At 36.7% G+C, this 15,718-nt stretch overlaps 3 protein-coding genes across 8 annotated transcripts; 2 read left to right on the plus strand and 1 right to left on the minus strand.

Annotated features, from left to right (window-relative positions):
- Positions 1 to 937: 937 nt before the first annotated feature.
- On the plus strand, positions 938 to 4,598 carry LOC130722121 (receptor-like serine/threonine-protein kinase SD1-7). Of its 3 annotated transcripts, XM_057572756.1 has the most exons (7): positions 938 to 2,343; positions 2,534 to 2,692; positions 2,787 to 2,983; positions 3,076 to 3,286; positions 3,521 to 3,758; positions 3,846 to 3,996; positions 4,091 to 4,598. In XM_057572756.1, exons 1-7 carry the CDS (start codon positions 1,077 to 1,079, stop codon positions 4,400 to 4,402), a joined length of 2,535 nt encoding a protein of 844 aa, XP_057428739.1. In that variant the 5' UTR covers positions 938 to 1,076; the 3' UTR covers positions 4,403 to 4,598. The 3 variants fall into 3 exon arrangements, with proteins under 3 accessions (XP_057428739.1, XP_057428740.1, XP_057428741.1); XM_057572757.1 differs by lacking the exons at positions 938 to 2,343; positions 2,534 to 2,692; positions 2,787 to 2,983 and having other exon boundaries at positions 3,151 to 3,286; positions 3,633 to 3,758; positions 4,091 to 4,597; XM_057572758.1 differs by lacking the exons at positions 938 to 2,343; positions 2,534 to 2,692; positions 2,787 to 2,983; positions 3,076 to 3,286 and having other exon boundaries at positions 3,524 to 3,642; positions 4,091 to 4,597.
- Positions 4,599 to 4,958: 360 nt separating this feature from the next.
- LOC130722117 (receptor-like serine/threonine-protein kinase SD1-8) lies at positions 4,959 to 11,568 on the plus strand. 4 transcript variants are annotated; one of them, XM_057572747.1, is made up of 8 exons: positions 4,959 to 5,178; positions 6,198 to 7,366; positions 9,591 to 9,752; positions 9,856 to 10,052; positions 10,132 to 10,342; positions 10,472 to 10,709; positions 10,798 to 10,948; positions 11,045 to 11,568. In XM_057572747.1, the coding sequence occupies exons 2-8, from the start codon at positions 6,385 to 6,387 to the stop codon at positions 11,354 to 11,356; spliced, it is 2,253 nt and encodes a 750-aa protein (XP_057428730.1). In that variant the 5' UTR covers positions 4,959 to 5,178; positions 6,198 to 6,384; the 3' UTR covers positions 11,357 to 11,568. The 4 variants fall into 4 exon arrangements, with proteins under 4 accessions (XP_057428730.1, XP_057428731.1, XP_057428732.1 ...); XM_057572748.1 differs by having other exon boundaries at positions 4,959 to 5,173; XM_057572749.1 differs by having other exon boundaries at positions 4,959 to 5,173; positions 6,208 to 7,366.
- Positions 11,569 to 11,877: 309 nt separating this feature from the next.
- Positions 11,878 to 15,717, minus strand: LOC130722119 (receptor-like serine/threonine-protein kinase SD1-8). The gene is made up of 7 exons (XM_057572754.1): positions 14,052 to 15,717; positions 13,605 to 13,772; positions 13,300 to 13,490; positions 12,989 to 13,199; positions 12,619 to 12,856; positions 12,397 to 12,544; positions 11,878 to 12,298 (listed from the first exon to the last, which is right to left on the minus strand). Exons 1-7 carry the CDS (start codon positions 15,319 to 15,321, stop codon positions 11,987 to 11,989), a joined length of 2,538 nt encoding a protein of 845 aa, XP_057428737.1. The 5' UTR covers positions 15,322 to 15,717; the 3' UTR covers positions 11,878 to 11,986.
- Position 15,718: the final 1 nt, after the last annotated feature.

The following is a 15,718-nucleotide window of genomic DNA, read 5'->3' on the forward strand; positions in this document are numbered from 1 at the left end:
TAATTCACTACAAGAAAACATGACTTTTACGATAGACATCATGCTTTCCTCGAAACTGCCGCCATATTATAAGCTGCAGCGGTTTGGGCAACCGTTGTTAGTGTACAACTTTTGCAGTGGTTTTTAAACGTTTTGCGGCAGTTTTGTCTGTTTTGTTTATTTCTGTAAAATTTGTGTAGTTTACTGCGGTTCCAACCGCCGCCAAATGGTAATCAGTTTGTTTCGTATATGTACATGTGTGAGTTTTGCGGCGATAAATTCAGCGGTTGTCATAAACCGCCATAGGAAGCATATCGACCACGGAAACAGAGGCGGTTTGTAAACCGTCGCGAGATGCATTTAGCAGCAGTTTAACCGCCGCAAAACAATCCTGCAACGCCGCAAGACAGAGGCGGTTTGTAGTGACTAGTGATTGAAATTACTTTTTTATTTTCTCTTTCACCTATCACACCAACTTTTTTTTATAAACTAATTAAATTATTATTTTCCAAATAATCAAATTCCAGTCTTTTGAACCTTTTTAAAAAGCTTAAGCAAATACCTAAAAATTTGGAAAATAATGATTTTTTAATTAAAAAACAGTTTTTTTTTTTCGAGGAATCAATAATTGAACCCAATTTTATAGTGTTGTTAATAATTTAAGTTATTTTACTGGAATTTTATAAGTTATTTATGATAGATTTTTAATTAACATGTAGTATAAATTTTCACCTCCTCTAATTATTTTTCTTAGTTCTATTGTTGGTGAGTGGTGACGATTTTTAACTTTCACAAACATGGACATGACATCCTTAAAATCCAACAGTACTACATATGTTATATATGTTATGACTCAAAAGGATGATCATGATATCATTGTTGAATTGTCAATGGGCGTGTGTTACTATATATTTAAGATTTATCTATGGCGATCTCATTTCTTATCCATGACGTCCATTGTCTACATGCCGGTTCAAACATGGGGAGAGACCCAGTGCCAGTGCCAGTGCCGGGGTCAATGCGCTCTTTCTCTCCTCAACCTGTTCTGTTACTTAAATGCAAACTATCAACTTGTGTAATAAGAAACCACACACATCATGCAAGTCCTCTGCTTCTTCCTCTTTTGCTTCATGTTCATGGCGCCACACACTTTCTCCGCCAGGGATACCTTAACCGCCACACAAACTCTCGCAACCAACCAGACCCTCCAATCATCTAACGCTGTTTTCATCCTTGGATTCTTCCCCAGCAGCACCAATCCCACTTCGTACTACCTGGGCATATGGTACAAGGACTTGGGTCAAACAGTGGTTTGGGTCGCAAACAGAGACAACCCAGTTATTGACAACAACTCCACAGGATTAATATCTCTCAAGATCAACTCAGAAAATGGAAACATAGCTCTTGTTAACTCATCTGTAGGGAACCCTGTATGGTCCTCCACCAATCAAACCAAAGCTAGCAACCCAGTTCTTCAGCTTCTGGACACTGGCAATTTAGTTCTCAGAGAAGAAGCTTCCCCTGCTAATAATAATTACCTATGGCAGAGCTTCGATTACCCAACGGACACGTTGTTACCAGACATGAAAGTTGGTTGGAACTTAGACAAGGGCACGGATAATCACTTAACATCGTGGAGGGACACGGATCAAGACCCTTCGACAGGAGATTACACGTTAAAGGTAGATGCTCAAGGACTCCCACAAGGTTTCCTGCGGAAAAACCAGAGCATAATATATAGAAGTAATCCTTGGAATGGCGAAAAGTTCAACTACACGGATTCTGTTGTCTTCAGTTTCTCTGTAGATCAACATGGAGTGTACTACTCATTCCATATTGGCAATGGATCCATTTTCTCAAGGATCACGATCACCTCTGATGGTGTACTTCAGCGTCTTTCATGGGAACCGAGCACCCAGACTTGGAACAGTTTCTGGGTTGTACCTAAAGATCCGTGTGACGTTTACAGAACGTGTGGCCCGTATGGTATCTGTGATGCTAATGCTGCCCCTGTTTGCAAGTGTGTGAGAGGGTTCAGGCCTAAGAATCAGCAGGCATGGAATTTCAGAAATGGGACTGATGGGTGTGTGAGGAACACCAATTTGGACTGCAGGAGTGACAAGTTTTTGCATATGCAGAACCTTAAGTTACCTGAGACAAGCTGTGTGTTTGTCAACATGAGCATGGACCTTGTGGAGTGTGAAGATTTTTGCCGCAGGAACTGTTCTTGCACTGCTTATGCCAACATTGAGGTCAACAATAATGGAACTGGTTGTGTCATGTGGATTGATGAACTCTTAGACATGAGGCAGAACTCTGCTGGTGGTCAAGATCTCTATATCAGAATAGCAGCTTCTGATGTAGGTACATGCTTTCTCTTTTCATTTCTTTGACCAACTACTGTCTCTATTATGGCTTTGACCAATTTCTGCTTCATACTAATATGCAGGGACGAATCCACCTTGGTCAATAGGGGGGCAATTGCCCCCCACTACACTTTCACATATTGCACTTGTAATACATTATATACTAAATTAACCTTGTTTTTTTGTAGATGACTCAGGATATGTTGTCAGCTCTCACAAGAAAAAAAACAGTGCTAAGATTGCAGGAATCACAATTAGTGCAGTTGTTGTAATCTTAGGATTGAGTTTCATTTTATTTAGGAAGAGGAAATTGCTAAGTAGATTCAATGGGGTCACAGACCGCAGAGGTAATGTATCATAATTTTCCTCCTTATAACTGCACATGTTATATATGATGTTGTGCTACATATTAAAGTGTCTTGGTTCTTGTCACTGAACTAGGTTCTCTTCAAGGAAATCGGGATTCAATAATGAATAAGGTGGTACTGCCAACTAACAGAGATAGAGAAAGCTTAGGAGAAAGTAACATGGATGAAATAGATTTGCTATTGTTTGATTTCAATACCATAACATTGGCTACAAATAACTTCTCTGAACAAAATAAACTCGGGGAAGGAGGATTTGGCATTGTTTACAGGGTAGGTTATTTTATAGCTGTCAATATAATTAAAAATTACAAAGTACACTCAACACCCTATTCTAACAACTGCGATTGTAAATTTTCTACCAGGGCAAGTTAATGGAAGGCCCAGAAATTGCTGTCAAGAGGTTGTCAAAGAACTCTGCGCAGGGAATTGAAGAATTTAAGAACGAGGTCAAGTTAATTGTCAAGCTTCAACATCGAAATCTTGTGAGGCTATTTGGTTGTTGTATTGAGATGGATGAAAAGTTGTTGGTGTATGAGTACATGGAGAACATAAGCCTTGATTCATTTTTGTTTGGTGAGTTGCTTTAATGTTTTGTATTAATAAACCATCCATTAGTTGGACACAGTAAGTAACTGAATTAGTTACGTTCAGTTAGGGTCGTTAACTGAACGTAACTAATTCAGTTACTCTGCCCAACTAATTAATCTTGTATTATGTATCTTAAAGCCTCTATTTTGCCAGCAGAATGTAGGCAACTAGTTTGCTTATCATGTTTTTATTACTTTTCTAAATTAAATGATGTTCCAGACAAAACCAGAAAACACTTACTAGACTGGAATAGACGCTTCAATATTATATGTGGAATAGCTAGAGGGCTTCTTTATCTGCATCATGATTCTAGATTAAAGATTATCCACAGGGATCTCAAGGTAAGCAACATTCTACTTGACAGTGAAATGAACCCGAAGATATCAGACTTTGGGACAGCTAGAATTTTTGGTACAAATCAGACAGAAGCAAATACACTGAGAGTTGTTGGAACATAGTGAGCACCACAATATTATTTTTCTTCTCAACTACAAAATGTGGCAATCTTAGTTGTAACTTATATGCTTTTTTTCCTAATATGCAGTGGTTATATGTCTCCTGAATATGCAATCGATGGAAATTTTTCAGTGAAGTCTGATGTTTTTAGTTTTGGCGTTCTTGTGTTAGAAATCATATCTGGAAAGAAAAACAGAGGATTCTATAGCTCAGAGGAAGATATGAATCTTTTACGAAATGTATGTGAAAATGTTTCTTTGATTAATAATGCTTTCTTTGTAGAAATATCATCTTATCCTAGCAGATTTAATAATGCATTCTTTGTTATTGTAGGCATGGAGACTGTGGAGAGAAGGAAGTGCATTGGAACTTATTGATGCATCAATTGGAGATTCATATTCAGTATCTGAAGTCCTTAGATGCATACACATTGGACTCTTGTGTGTCCAAGAACGTGCAGATGATAGGCCAACAATGTCTTTAGTGGTCTCGATGCTGAACAGTGAAGTAGCATTAATGGCACAACCCAAAAACCCTGGGTTTTCCCTTGGAAGGAATCCTCTAGAGACTAATACTTCTTCAAGTAAACGAGAGGAATCATGCAGTATGAACCAAGTCACGGTCACATTGCTAGATGCAAGATAATGAAAATACCATTACATCATCTAACATGTTGTACCTTCATATTCCCAAAAAACATACAAATATCATGTAAATCTTCCTCTATCCTATAGGTGAGGCATTTTTGATATCTAGTATGACCTTGTTTTGGTGTAATATACAAGAGATATTATTATTGAAATCATTAATTTACGAACTTCAAAAAAAAAAAAAAGAAATCATTAATTTACTTACGGCATGAAACTACTTATTTCATTCAATTTTCAGGCACACTCTCTTTTTATATCTTTCTTATTTTTCAATCACATTACATACCATATTTTCCATTTCTCTATCTTCTTCCCTATCTTTTTTTAGTGTGGGTGCGGTTAAGGTGTCTAACTCATGTTTTCTCTTAATATAAATGTAGAAGACCAATAAATCATCGCGCAGTATATAAATAATTGAACTCTTTAAACATCTGGTGGATTGTTCGATCTCTAATGATGTGCAGATGAAAGATTTATTTGACAGACCTAATGTAATCTCACATTATCAAAAGGATTAGATCTATGACGGTGAGTTGAAGCATACCACATCAAAAATGTAAAAGTGGAAGATAAAAACTACAATATCCAAACAGAGAATAAAAGCTTACCCTTTGTACTTCATCTGGAATGGAAAGAGCTTCCTTCTTCGAAAACCCTCCTCTGCATTCCTCTACCGGAATCTCACTCTCGTAACCCTGAACTCACTCAGGTGCGGCCTTGTCAAACCAAACAACCGCAGCTTCTGCCTCCGTCACGATGAGTCCAGGTTAGGTATTCCCCTTTTTGAAATGATGCATCTGCATTGCATTTTAACGAACCTATTCGTGGTTTACGCCATAAAGATTTAGCTCTAGGATGATTAGGTTGGCTACTGTGGTTGCTCTTTAGGTCAATGTTAGCTGACAAATACTCTACATGAGCTATTGAAGCTAGGTGGTGGTGGACTAGGAGTGACGGTGGTCGGAGGTGGCGGTGTGGGTGGTTGTCTTACCATGTGTTGATAGAGAGGGTAAAGATATTTTGGTTAATTAACAGTTTTAATATTGATAATATAATGAAAAGATTTGTAATATGAATCAATTTCCAATATGTGTATGATTATGATCTATATCTTAATTGAACACATGCCATACTTCATTTTTTTTCTTCCCAATATGGTATGACAACACTCTCAGCTCTGTCTCCATTCAGTTTTCTGAACTTTGAATATCATTTTTGCTATATTGAAGGAGAGTCTATTTTTATTTTGGGAAGCTAATTAAGCTGATTCTGAGGACTTGTCAATTGGTGATGAGGTTGGCTAGCTGATAAGCTTAAATAGTATATATTGAAAGTTCAAAGTTCAATTTGTATTTTTTTACATGGTTATTCAATTTTCATCTGATAAAACAATTGTATGTCGATTGTTCTGTGGCGTAATGTGTCTAAAGCAATGATTTGGTTGCTCCATAGTACAATTTTTTAATGTAAAGACCAATTCTTATAACAGTTTGTGTTTAAATATATTTCAAGAATGCGAATAAGGGAATACGCATACTGGTCAGACATTTCTATTGCAAAACTGTATAAAAATTGATTAGATTTAGGGAAATAAAGATTGTAATGAGAGATTTTTAAGGAGACTAGAACGAATTTAACTCCAACAGATTGATTGTGAGGTGGGGGGCCAGTGCAGGGAGGGAAAACATGAGAGTTCTCCGTTTCTTCCTCTTTTGGTTCATCACTTCACAAACTTTTTTCGCCACATTCTCAACCTCTACAGACACTTTAACTGCAACTCAAATTTTCAGGACCAACCAGACCCTCCAATCATCCAATGGAGTTTTTGTCCTGGGATTCTTCACGGCCAGCAATTCCAACTGGTACCTTGGTATATGGTACAAGAACTTGGATAGAACAGTGGTTTGGGTTGCAAACAGAGATAAAGCCGTTGACAACTCCACAGGATATCTCAAGATTGTTGCAGACGACGGAAACATGGTTCTTGTCAACTCATCTGGGAACCCTGTATGGTCCTCCAATCAAACCACAGCCAGCAACCCAGTTGTTCAGCTTCTGGATACTGGGAATTTAGTTGTCAGAGAAGCAAACATGAATGACTCCATAAAGTATCTGTGGCAGAGCTTCGATTATCCGACAGACACGTTGTTACCAGACATGAAGATGGGTTTGAACTTGGACAAGGGCACAGAGACACACCTAACATCATGGAGGGTCACAGACCAAGATCCTTCAGTCGGAGAGTACACATTCAAGATTGATATTCAAGGACTCCCAGAATTGTTCCTGTGGAAAAACCAGACCATACTAATTAGAAGTGGTCCTTGGAATGGGGAAAGATTCAGCGGGGTACCGGATATGGGAACCAATACGGAGTATATTAACTTCAATTTCTCTTCAGATCAACATGGAGTGTACTACTCATTCCATGTTGCCAATCAATCCATTTTTTCAAGGCTCACAGTTACCTCTGGTGGTGAAACTCAGCGACTTATATGGGTAACGAGCAGCCAGACTTGGAACAAGTTTTGGTTTCTACCTAAAGATCAGTGCGATGTTAACAGAAATTGTGGCCCGTACGGTATCTGCGATGTTAATTCTTCGCCGATTTGTAACTGTGTGAGCGGGTTCAGGCCTAAGAATGAGCAGGCATGGAAATTGAGAGATGGGTCTGAGGGGTGCTTGAGGAACACCAATTTGAACTGCAGCAGTGACAAGTTTTTGCATATGCAGGAGGTGAAGTTGCCTGAGACAAGCAGGGTGTTTGTGAACAGAAGCATGAACCTTGTGGAGTGTGAAAATTTATGCCTCAGGAACTGTTCTTGCACTGCTTATGCCAACAATGAGATCACCAATGGAGGAACTGGCTGTGTCTTGTGGATTGGTGAACTCATAGACATGAGGCTGTTTCCTGGTAACGGGCAAGATCTCTATGTCAGATTAGCAGCTTCTGAAGTAGGTACGCCATCTTTTGCAAACCTTTATTATCACTTCGAAAATGAGAACAAGAATTATAGAACATGTTACACCAAAGAATATAAATTTTAGTACAAATTTTATTAATATAAAAAATCCAGTTTTTAAATTTTACAACACAGGTGGAAGTGTGTGACCCTAAAACTATAAGGGTAAATACATTGTCAGCTCTCAATCAACTTCCCTTCCATGCTATTTTTACCCACTTAATTTTATTTTCTTTCTCTTTTTTCTTTTCTTATCACATGTATTATACCTCTCATTTCTCTATTCTATTCTTATTTCTTAGACGAATTTGAGATATGAATAATTTTTTTATTGAAACTACAATATCAAGGTCCAAAACACAGTTTTTAACACTTCTTTTGGTACATGGCTTGACATATTCAACTACAAACTAATTATTTTAGATGGGAAAATATACTTTTCGTGGTCCCTTAACCTCAAGTCAACTAATTGATGCAGGCAATGATGTAATACATTAAATAGAAGTCCTAAACTGTTTTTGCAATAATGAATTTTCTTAGTGCTTCAAAGAAGGATTTTAATTAAAATAAATAATTAATTTTTTTCCTAATATCTGTTAAGGTCTAACTATAAAATAATTATTTCGAAACAATTAAATATTTTCCTTTTCCTTTATATGATATAACTTTTTTCTCTCTACTATAAATATAACTAGCAATGAATTTAATTGAAAACTATTGTTAAATTAAAAAAATATGTTTTGAATTGGGGAGCTCAGAGTAGAAGAAATGATAAATTTTTTATTTTAAATGAATATTATTTTTATTTGAGATTTTTAATTCTCATTCTTTTTTTATTTTTATAATTGAGGAATTTGAGTTTAATTAATGACAAAAAGGGTAGGCAAATCCTTCAAATAAGAAAAGTGTGTTGCATCTGCACACTTGCACCCAATTCCTCTTTAAGCTTTCTGGTTGCAATTGTTTTCAATATTTAGGGAGAAAATGGATTTTTAGTATTTAAATACACACTTCTATTGTGTAAAAATTTTATATTTATTTTGAAAAAATATTTAAACATATTAATAGAGCTTTATTAATTTGAAAAACAAATATAACACGTAAACAAAACTATAAATTAAGTTTCATTTTCATGTTATTTTTAGCTTTTTTAGAACTGATTTAATTCTTTTATATGCAACTTCCATTGAGAAGGTTTTATAAAAAAAAAATTACTAGGATGCTGGGTGAATTGAAATTAATGTATAAATATTATATTTTTTTATAAGTAAAAATGTATATAGAGAGTGATGTGAACTTTGTAGAAGTTATTACATCGTCTTCTTGGATATGATAGAAAAGAGTGGTGTGATTAAAGTTCTTCTATAAATTTTATAGAAAAATTAGGTGGTATGGTTAATTAATGGGGTGGTGCAAATAGCAAAACCCTATGACTCAGGTTTTCTCTTTGGACCAAGATTGCTATCTGCTTTTCACAATCATGCTAAATAGTCATGGCCACTTCTACCAAATGCAACAACCTTTATTTCCTTCTCTCTCTCTCTCTCCCTCTCCTAGCATTCATATAAGCAGCACAATGTTTTTTAGGTAAATGCAATTTTATGACTACGGCTGAAGAGCACACTGTGTATGCAATTTATTTTGAGATAAACAAAGGCTAGTGCTGTTAATACAAGTATGGAGTCCTTATAGTTATAAGTTATAACCAGTAACTACACATACATCAATATATCTTAGTTAAAGTGGCTTCCTTAAAGTTGCAATTAGATGTTATTTACAGAATTGTTAGTTTACTTTAAAGCTAGCCAACCTTGCATGTGTTCATCATATTTGAATTTTGCAAACAAAATAGAATTTGGGTTAGTAGAGAAGTATTCAATTGATGTCCTGATACATTTTGGTGGGAGTAGGCCTCCTCCCAAAGTAGCATGTCCTTAAAATTCAAAACAGAATTCTCTTGTTAGAAGCCATGGTTGAAATAAATTAACGTGTTTGATTTATAGAAGGGATAATAAGGAAGTGTAATAAGAAAATAAGCTAATTTGATCTGTTCCTGTATCTTGGTACTTGAAGAGAAACTCTGTTGCTAATGCTGAGTCTTATGTTGAGTCATCAGTTATTTGGAAATTGCTTGTTTTCATGTCTAAAATCTATCTCTTGACATCTCCAACAAATATTAAGTGAATGTATCTGCTAAAAATACCTGTTTTTTTTTTGCAGATGACTCAGGATCTGCAGTCGGCTCTCACAAGAAGAAAAATGATAGTGCTAGGATTGCAGGAATCACAATATCTGCAGTTGTTGTGATTTTGGGATTGGGTTACATTTTATTTAGGAAGAAGAAATTGCTAAGTAGATTCAGTGGGACCACAGACCACAGAGGTAAAACATCATAATGCCCTTCCTTATAACTCCGCACATATATATACATATATATGCTGTTGTGCTACTTAATAAATTGTCTTGGTTCTTGTCACTAAACCAGGTTCTCTCCAAAGAAGTAGGGATTTGATGATGAATGAGGTGGTATTTTCAGCTAATAGAGACAGAGAAAAGTCAGGAGAAAGGCACATGGATGAACTAGAGTTGCCATTGTTTGATTTTAATACCATAACAATGGCTACAAACAACTTCTGTGAAGCAAATAAACTTGGGGAAGGAGGGTTTGGTATTGTTTACAGGGTATGTTGTTTTTATAGCTGAAATCATAATTCCAAATCACAATGCACACTAACACACCTATCGATTGTGTGTATACCAGGGAAGGTTAATGGATGGTCAAGAAATTGCTGTCAAAAGGTTGTCAAAGAACTCTGGGCAAGGAATTGAAGAATTTAAGAACGAGGTCAAGTTAATTGTCAATCTTCAACATCGAAATCTTGTGCGGCTATTTGGTTGCTGCACTGAGATAGATGAAAAGCTGCTGGTGTATGAGTACATGGAGAATAGAAGTCTTGATGCGTTTTTGTTTGGTGAGTTGCAATGTTTTGTATCTTAAAGCCTCTTTTTCTGTTTGCAGAATGTAGACAACTAGACATGTCTTGCTTTTTTCGGTTTACTAATTTTCTAAATCATATATTTTGTCATAAATGATGTTTCAGACAAAACCAGAAACCACGTACTGGGTTGGAAGATGCGCTTCAACATTATATGTGGAACAGCTAAAGGGCTTCTTTATCTGCATCATGACTCTAGACTCAGGATTATCCATAGGGATCTCAAGGCAAGCAACATTCTACTTGACAGTGAAATGAACCCAAAAATATCAGACTTTGGGATGGCTAGAATATTTGGCACAAATCAGTCAGAGGCAAATACACTGAGAGTTGTTGGAACATAGTGAGAACCCCTAATATCATACTAGTGCTCTCTAAAACACAAAATATGGTGACCTTATTTATTATTTGTATATTTTTCTAATTTGCAGTGGCTATATGTCTCCTGAATATGCTATGGACGGGAACTTCTCAGTGAAGTCTGATGTTTTTAGCTTTGGAGTTCTTGTGCTAGAGATCATAACTGGGAAGAAGAACAGAGGATTCTATTACTCAAACGAAGATAAGAATCTTTTAGGGAATGTACGTTCATGAAATCGTTCCTTTACTTAGAGTCCTATGTAGTTGAAAATATCATTTTGTAACAAACAATTGGTAATGCTTTCTTTCTTGTTGTAGGCTTGGAGGCAGTGGGGAGAAGGCAGTGCATTAGAACTTATTGATCCCTCAATTAGCGATTCATATTCAACCTCAGAAGTTCTTAGATGCATTCATATTGGACTCTTGTGTGTCCAAGAACGTGCAGAGGATAGGCCTACAATGTCTTCAGTGATCTTGATGTTGAACAGTGAAGCTCCTCTAATACCACAACCCAGAAACCCTGGGTTTTCCCTAGGAAAGAATCCTCCAGAGACTGATTCTTCTTCAAGTAAGCAAGAGGAACCATGGAGTGTGAACCAAGTCACAATCACATTGCTAGATGCAAGATAATGAAAAGAGCGTGACATAATCTGACTTTCTGTAGATTCCCAAAAGCATAAAAATATTATGTAAATATTCCTTTGTCTGATAGTTCAGGCATTTTTGGATCTACTTTGATCTTGTTTTTGTTGTAACGTGCTAAGAGATATGGTTCTTGAAAACATAACTTAGTTTATGGTCTGAATCTACTTCTTGATTTTTACATATATTTTCATTATACATTCGCATGCTTGTCTCTATGTCTAGCAGTTGAACGGTCCAGACATTAACTAAAACCAAAATCAAGTCAGATTTGTGATCAAATTGCATATTTATTATGTTTAACTTTGACTTGGCCAGCACTTTTGTTATACTTTCGTCCAATCTTTGGTAGTTGCCGTATTTAATAAACTGTTACTGTTTTTTTGCTATATATGTCCTCAGTACTAATTTCTTTGTCTCCATTTGTACCGCAGAGAAACTCAATTCGGATCTAAGCTTGTCCATTAATACACAAGAATTCTTCAGTGTTAAATTTTCGCTAGGTGATGTAAAACTTTAGTCAATCTCTCTCTATCGAAATTTATAAATGTATGAGGTTCACAATTTTTTTTACAAAAATACTTGATCTCTGAGAGAATCCACGTGATACTCAAATTACTACCTGCCATCTAGTCTTGTAACCGTGACCTGGTTTATGGTGTATGATTCTTCTTGCCTAGCAGAAGAAGAATTAGTCTCACCGGGGCTCCTTCCAAAGACAAAACCAGGGTGTTTAGGTTCTGGCATCAATGCAGCTTCATTACTCAACATCAAGACCACAGAAGACATTGCAGGTCTGTCTTCTGCTCGTTCTTGGACACATATGAGGCCAATGTGTATGCATCTTAGCACTTCTGATTGTGAACATGATTCAGAAAATGATGAATCTATTAGTTCCAATGCACTTCCTTCTTTCCAGAGCCTCCATGCCTATCAGTGCACAATAAAAAAAATTCCATCATCATAAGACAATGTTAATAAATTATCAGTGATTACTATTCAACTAGACTCAGTTTTTTTTCCCTTACATGTCCAAGAAGATTTATGTCATCTGAGGAATAAAATCCTATGTTCTTCTTCCCACTTATGATCTCTAACACTAGAACTCCGAAACTGAAAACATCCGATTTTACTGAAAAGTATCCACCCATTGCATACTCAGGAGACATGTAGCCACTGCATATCATAAGAATAAATGAGTTAAAGGTGTTTTAGACAAAATTTAAGGTAGCATTGTACGTGGTACTCACTATGTTCCAACTACTCTCCTTGTATTCGCTTGTGTTTGATCATTGTCAAAGATTCGGGCAATCCCAAAATCTGATATCTTTGGGTTCATTTCTTTGTCAAGTAGAACATTGCTTGCCTTGAGATCCCTGTGGATAATTTTAAATCTTGAGTCATGATGGAGGTAAAGGAGCCCTTTAGCTATTCCACATATAATGTTGAAGCGCATTGGCCAGTCTAGCATGGAACTCTTTACTTTGTCTGGAAAACAGTCTTTGATTAGGTATGATAAAATTTGAGTACAGATTGTTGTCCACAATCAAAAAGACTTTTCAAAGGAACATTGGTAAGTTTGAAGGAAGGTTTATCCTTCATGATGTTAAAATAACTCACCAAACAAAATAGAATCTAGGCCTTTATTTTCCATGTACTCATAGATCAGCATCTTCTCATCCTTCTCAATGCAGCAGCCAAGCAGTCGTACAAGATTTCTATGTTGAACCTTTGCAATTGAACTTACCTCATTCGTGAATTCTTCATTTCCTTGCCCCGAGCCGGTTGATAACCTTTTCACAGCGATATGTTGGCCACCCGCTAGCCTACCCTGCCGTTGACACATTTACTTGTGTCAGACTCGGTGTTTGATGCAAATGAATGCTTTTGTGATAGATTCACTGACAGTGGTATATGTAAAAGAAACTTACCCCGTAAACACTTCCAAAGCCTCCTTCTCCAAGTTTATTTGCTAAAGAAAAGAAGTTTGTAGCCTCTGATATGGTCTGAAAATCAAACAATGACAAGTCTAGCTTGTACATGCTCCTTTCATCTGCATGTTCTTTGTTATTTGAAAATCTTGCATCACGTAACAACGTCGTCTGACTTCTATTAGTATTATCTGGTTTAGAACCAAAGACAAAAACCTTATATGAAGAAGCAAGAAAACTTTATGTGAAGTAACATGATTTGGCTTTAGGAAAACATAGTATCTACATTATGAATGATTTATTACCATTCTGTTGCTCGTTCCCTTTAGATATACTCCTCAATTTTACCTTCTTCCACAATATGAATATAATCACCGCCAAAACTACTAGAGCTACCGGAACTGCAATTCCTACAATAACTCCTACATTCTTTTTATTGTCAGAGCCACCAGAAGATCCTGTATCACTGTCATCTGAGAGGAAACATAACTTTTAGTATAGAACATCATTTACATTAAATTTGGCCTACAGTAAGTTACTTACTAAATAAATATAAGCACCTTGCCCAAGTATAAAATACAATTTGCTGACATTATAATAGTTATCAATACAAAGCAGCTATAAGAAATCACTTCCCCACTAGCTAAAGTGTTTTTACCCCTTGCTCTAATATCCAATAACAATGCCAAGTTGAAAATTAAAATCCAAAATATGAAAACTAGTGGTTAAGGGAATGAAACAAAGAAACTTACCTACATCAGAAGCTGCTAATCTGACATAAAGATCTTGGTCACCTTCTACAAACTGTCTGGTGTCTATGAGATTACCGGTCCACATCACGCAACCGGTCCCTCCATTAGTAATCTCTGCATTAGCATAGGCAGTGCAATTACATTCCCTCTGGCACCTACTTTCACAATCCAATAGGGTCATGTTCTTGTCTACAAATGCCTCTCTGGTATCAGGCAACTGCACATTCTTCATGGGTAAAAACTTGTCTTTCCCACATTCCAGTCCTGTCTTTCTCACACACCCATCAGAGAAGTTTCTCAAATCCCATTGCTGCTGATTCTTGACACTGAACCCTTGAATACACTGGCATACAGGGAAAGCATTTGAGTCACAGATACCAAAAGGACCACACACTCCATATTGATCACAATCTCCATTAGGTGCAAACCATGTTCTTGTCCAACTTTGGCTGCTCTCTACCCAAGCACAGCGTTCAATTGCGCCGGTCCAGTTCACAACCATTCTGGACAGATTAGATTGTGCAAGTGGTGAAATGATGAAATACACTCCATGTTCATCAGCATGCACTGTATCATTGAGATCAGCTATGGTGTCTAGTATTGGTATTCCACCTAACCTCTCACCATTCCAAGGTCCAGTTCTAAAGATCCTTTGTTGTTTGTTCCATAAGAAAACATCTGGTATTCCATGATAATCTACACTGAAGTAACTGTCTCCGCTTGATGGATCATCTTGGCTTTTCCATGCTGTTATCCGGCGCTCCACGCCGGTGTCAAGGTCCCAACCAAGCTTCATGCCTGGCAACAAAGTATCTGTGGGGTGATCAAAGCTCTGCCATAGATAGTTTGTGGTGTTTCTCTCGTTTGCTTCTATTAGAATCAAGTTCCCACTATCCAAAAGCTGAAGAACTGGGTTTGTAGCAGTGGTTTGATTTGATGACCATATGGTGTAACCTGTTTGATTAAGAAGAACAAGGTTTCCTTCTTCTCCAATCCTGAGAGTTCCATTGGAATTTTCAAGTGGGGTGTCTCTATTTGCCACCCAAACCACAGTTTTGAAAGGAAAGTCCTTGTACCATATACCCAAGTACCATTTCGAACCGTTTGTGCTAAAGAAACCAAGCTCAAACACTTCCTCTGGAGATACAAGTGTTTGGTTAAGTCCAAGGGATTGGGTTGCAGTTAAGGTATCCACTGAGAGCACAACTGTATTGGAAAACAAAGCTAAAGTGAAGAAGAACCAAAACAATGAAGTTGTAGAACCTTTCATTTTACAGGGCTAAGCTATGAGTTGTTCCTTAATAATTAATATTAGCTGCTTTCTTAATATGATAATATCACTGGTCTAAGGGTCAATGATGTATTTATTGTATACTAAGAAAGCCAATCCTAGTCACAGGATTGAAAATTGTTGCTAATCAACAACGTAATAAGAATGGCATACAGTATAAAAATGTATGATGATGTTATTTTTCAGGATTGTAGATTAGTTTCTAGATGTCGTGTGAAAATTCTCCACCTATGTTACGCAGTTAGATTTGGTTAGTTCATCTCATCAAGTTATGGAATATTCAAAGAACCTGTGATGTATAGAGGCCACGACTCATTACACCCCTTTCATTTGGTTGAGAGAAACAGCACGTGTGAAAGAAAAAAAGGAGTCTTAG

The sequence above is a fragment of the Lotus japonicus genome, chromosome 6, assembly GCF_012489685.1.
Source record: "Lotus japonicus ecotype B-129 chromosome 6, LjGifu_v1.2".
NCBI classification, from domain to species: domain Eukaryota; kingdom Viridiplantae; phylum Streptophyta; class Magnoliopsida; order Fabales; family Fabaceae; genus Lotus; species Lotus japonicus.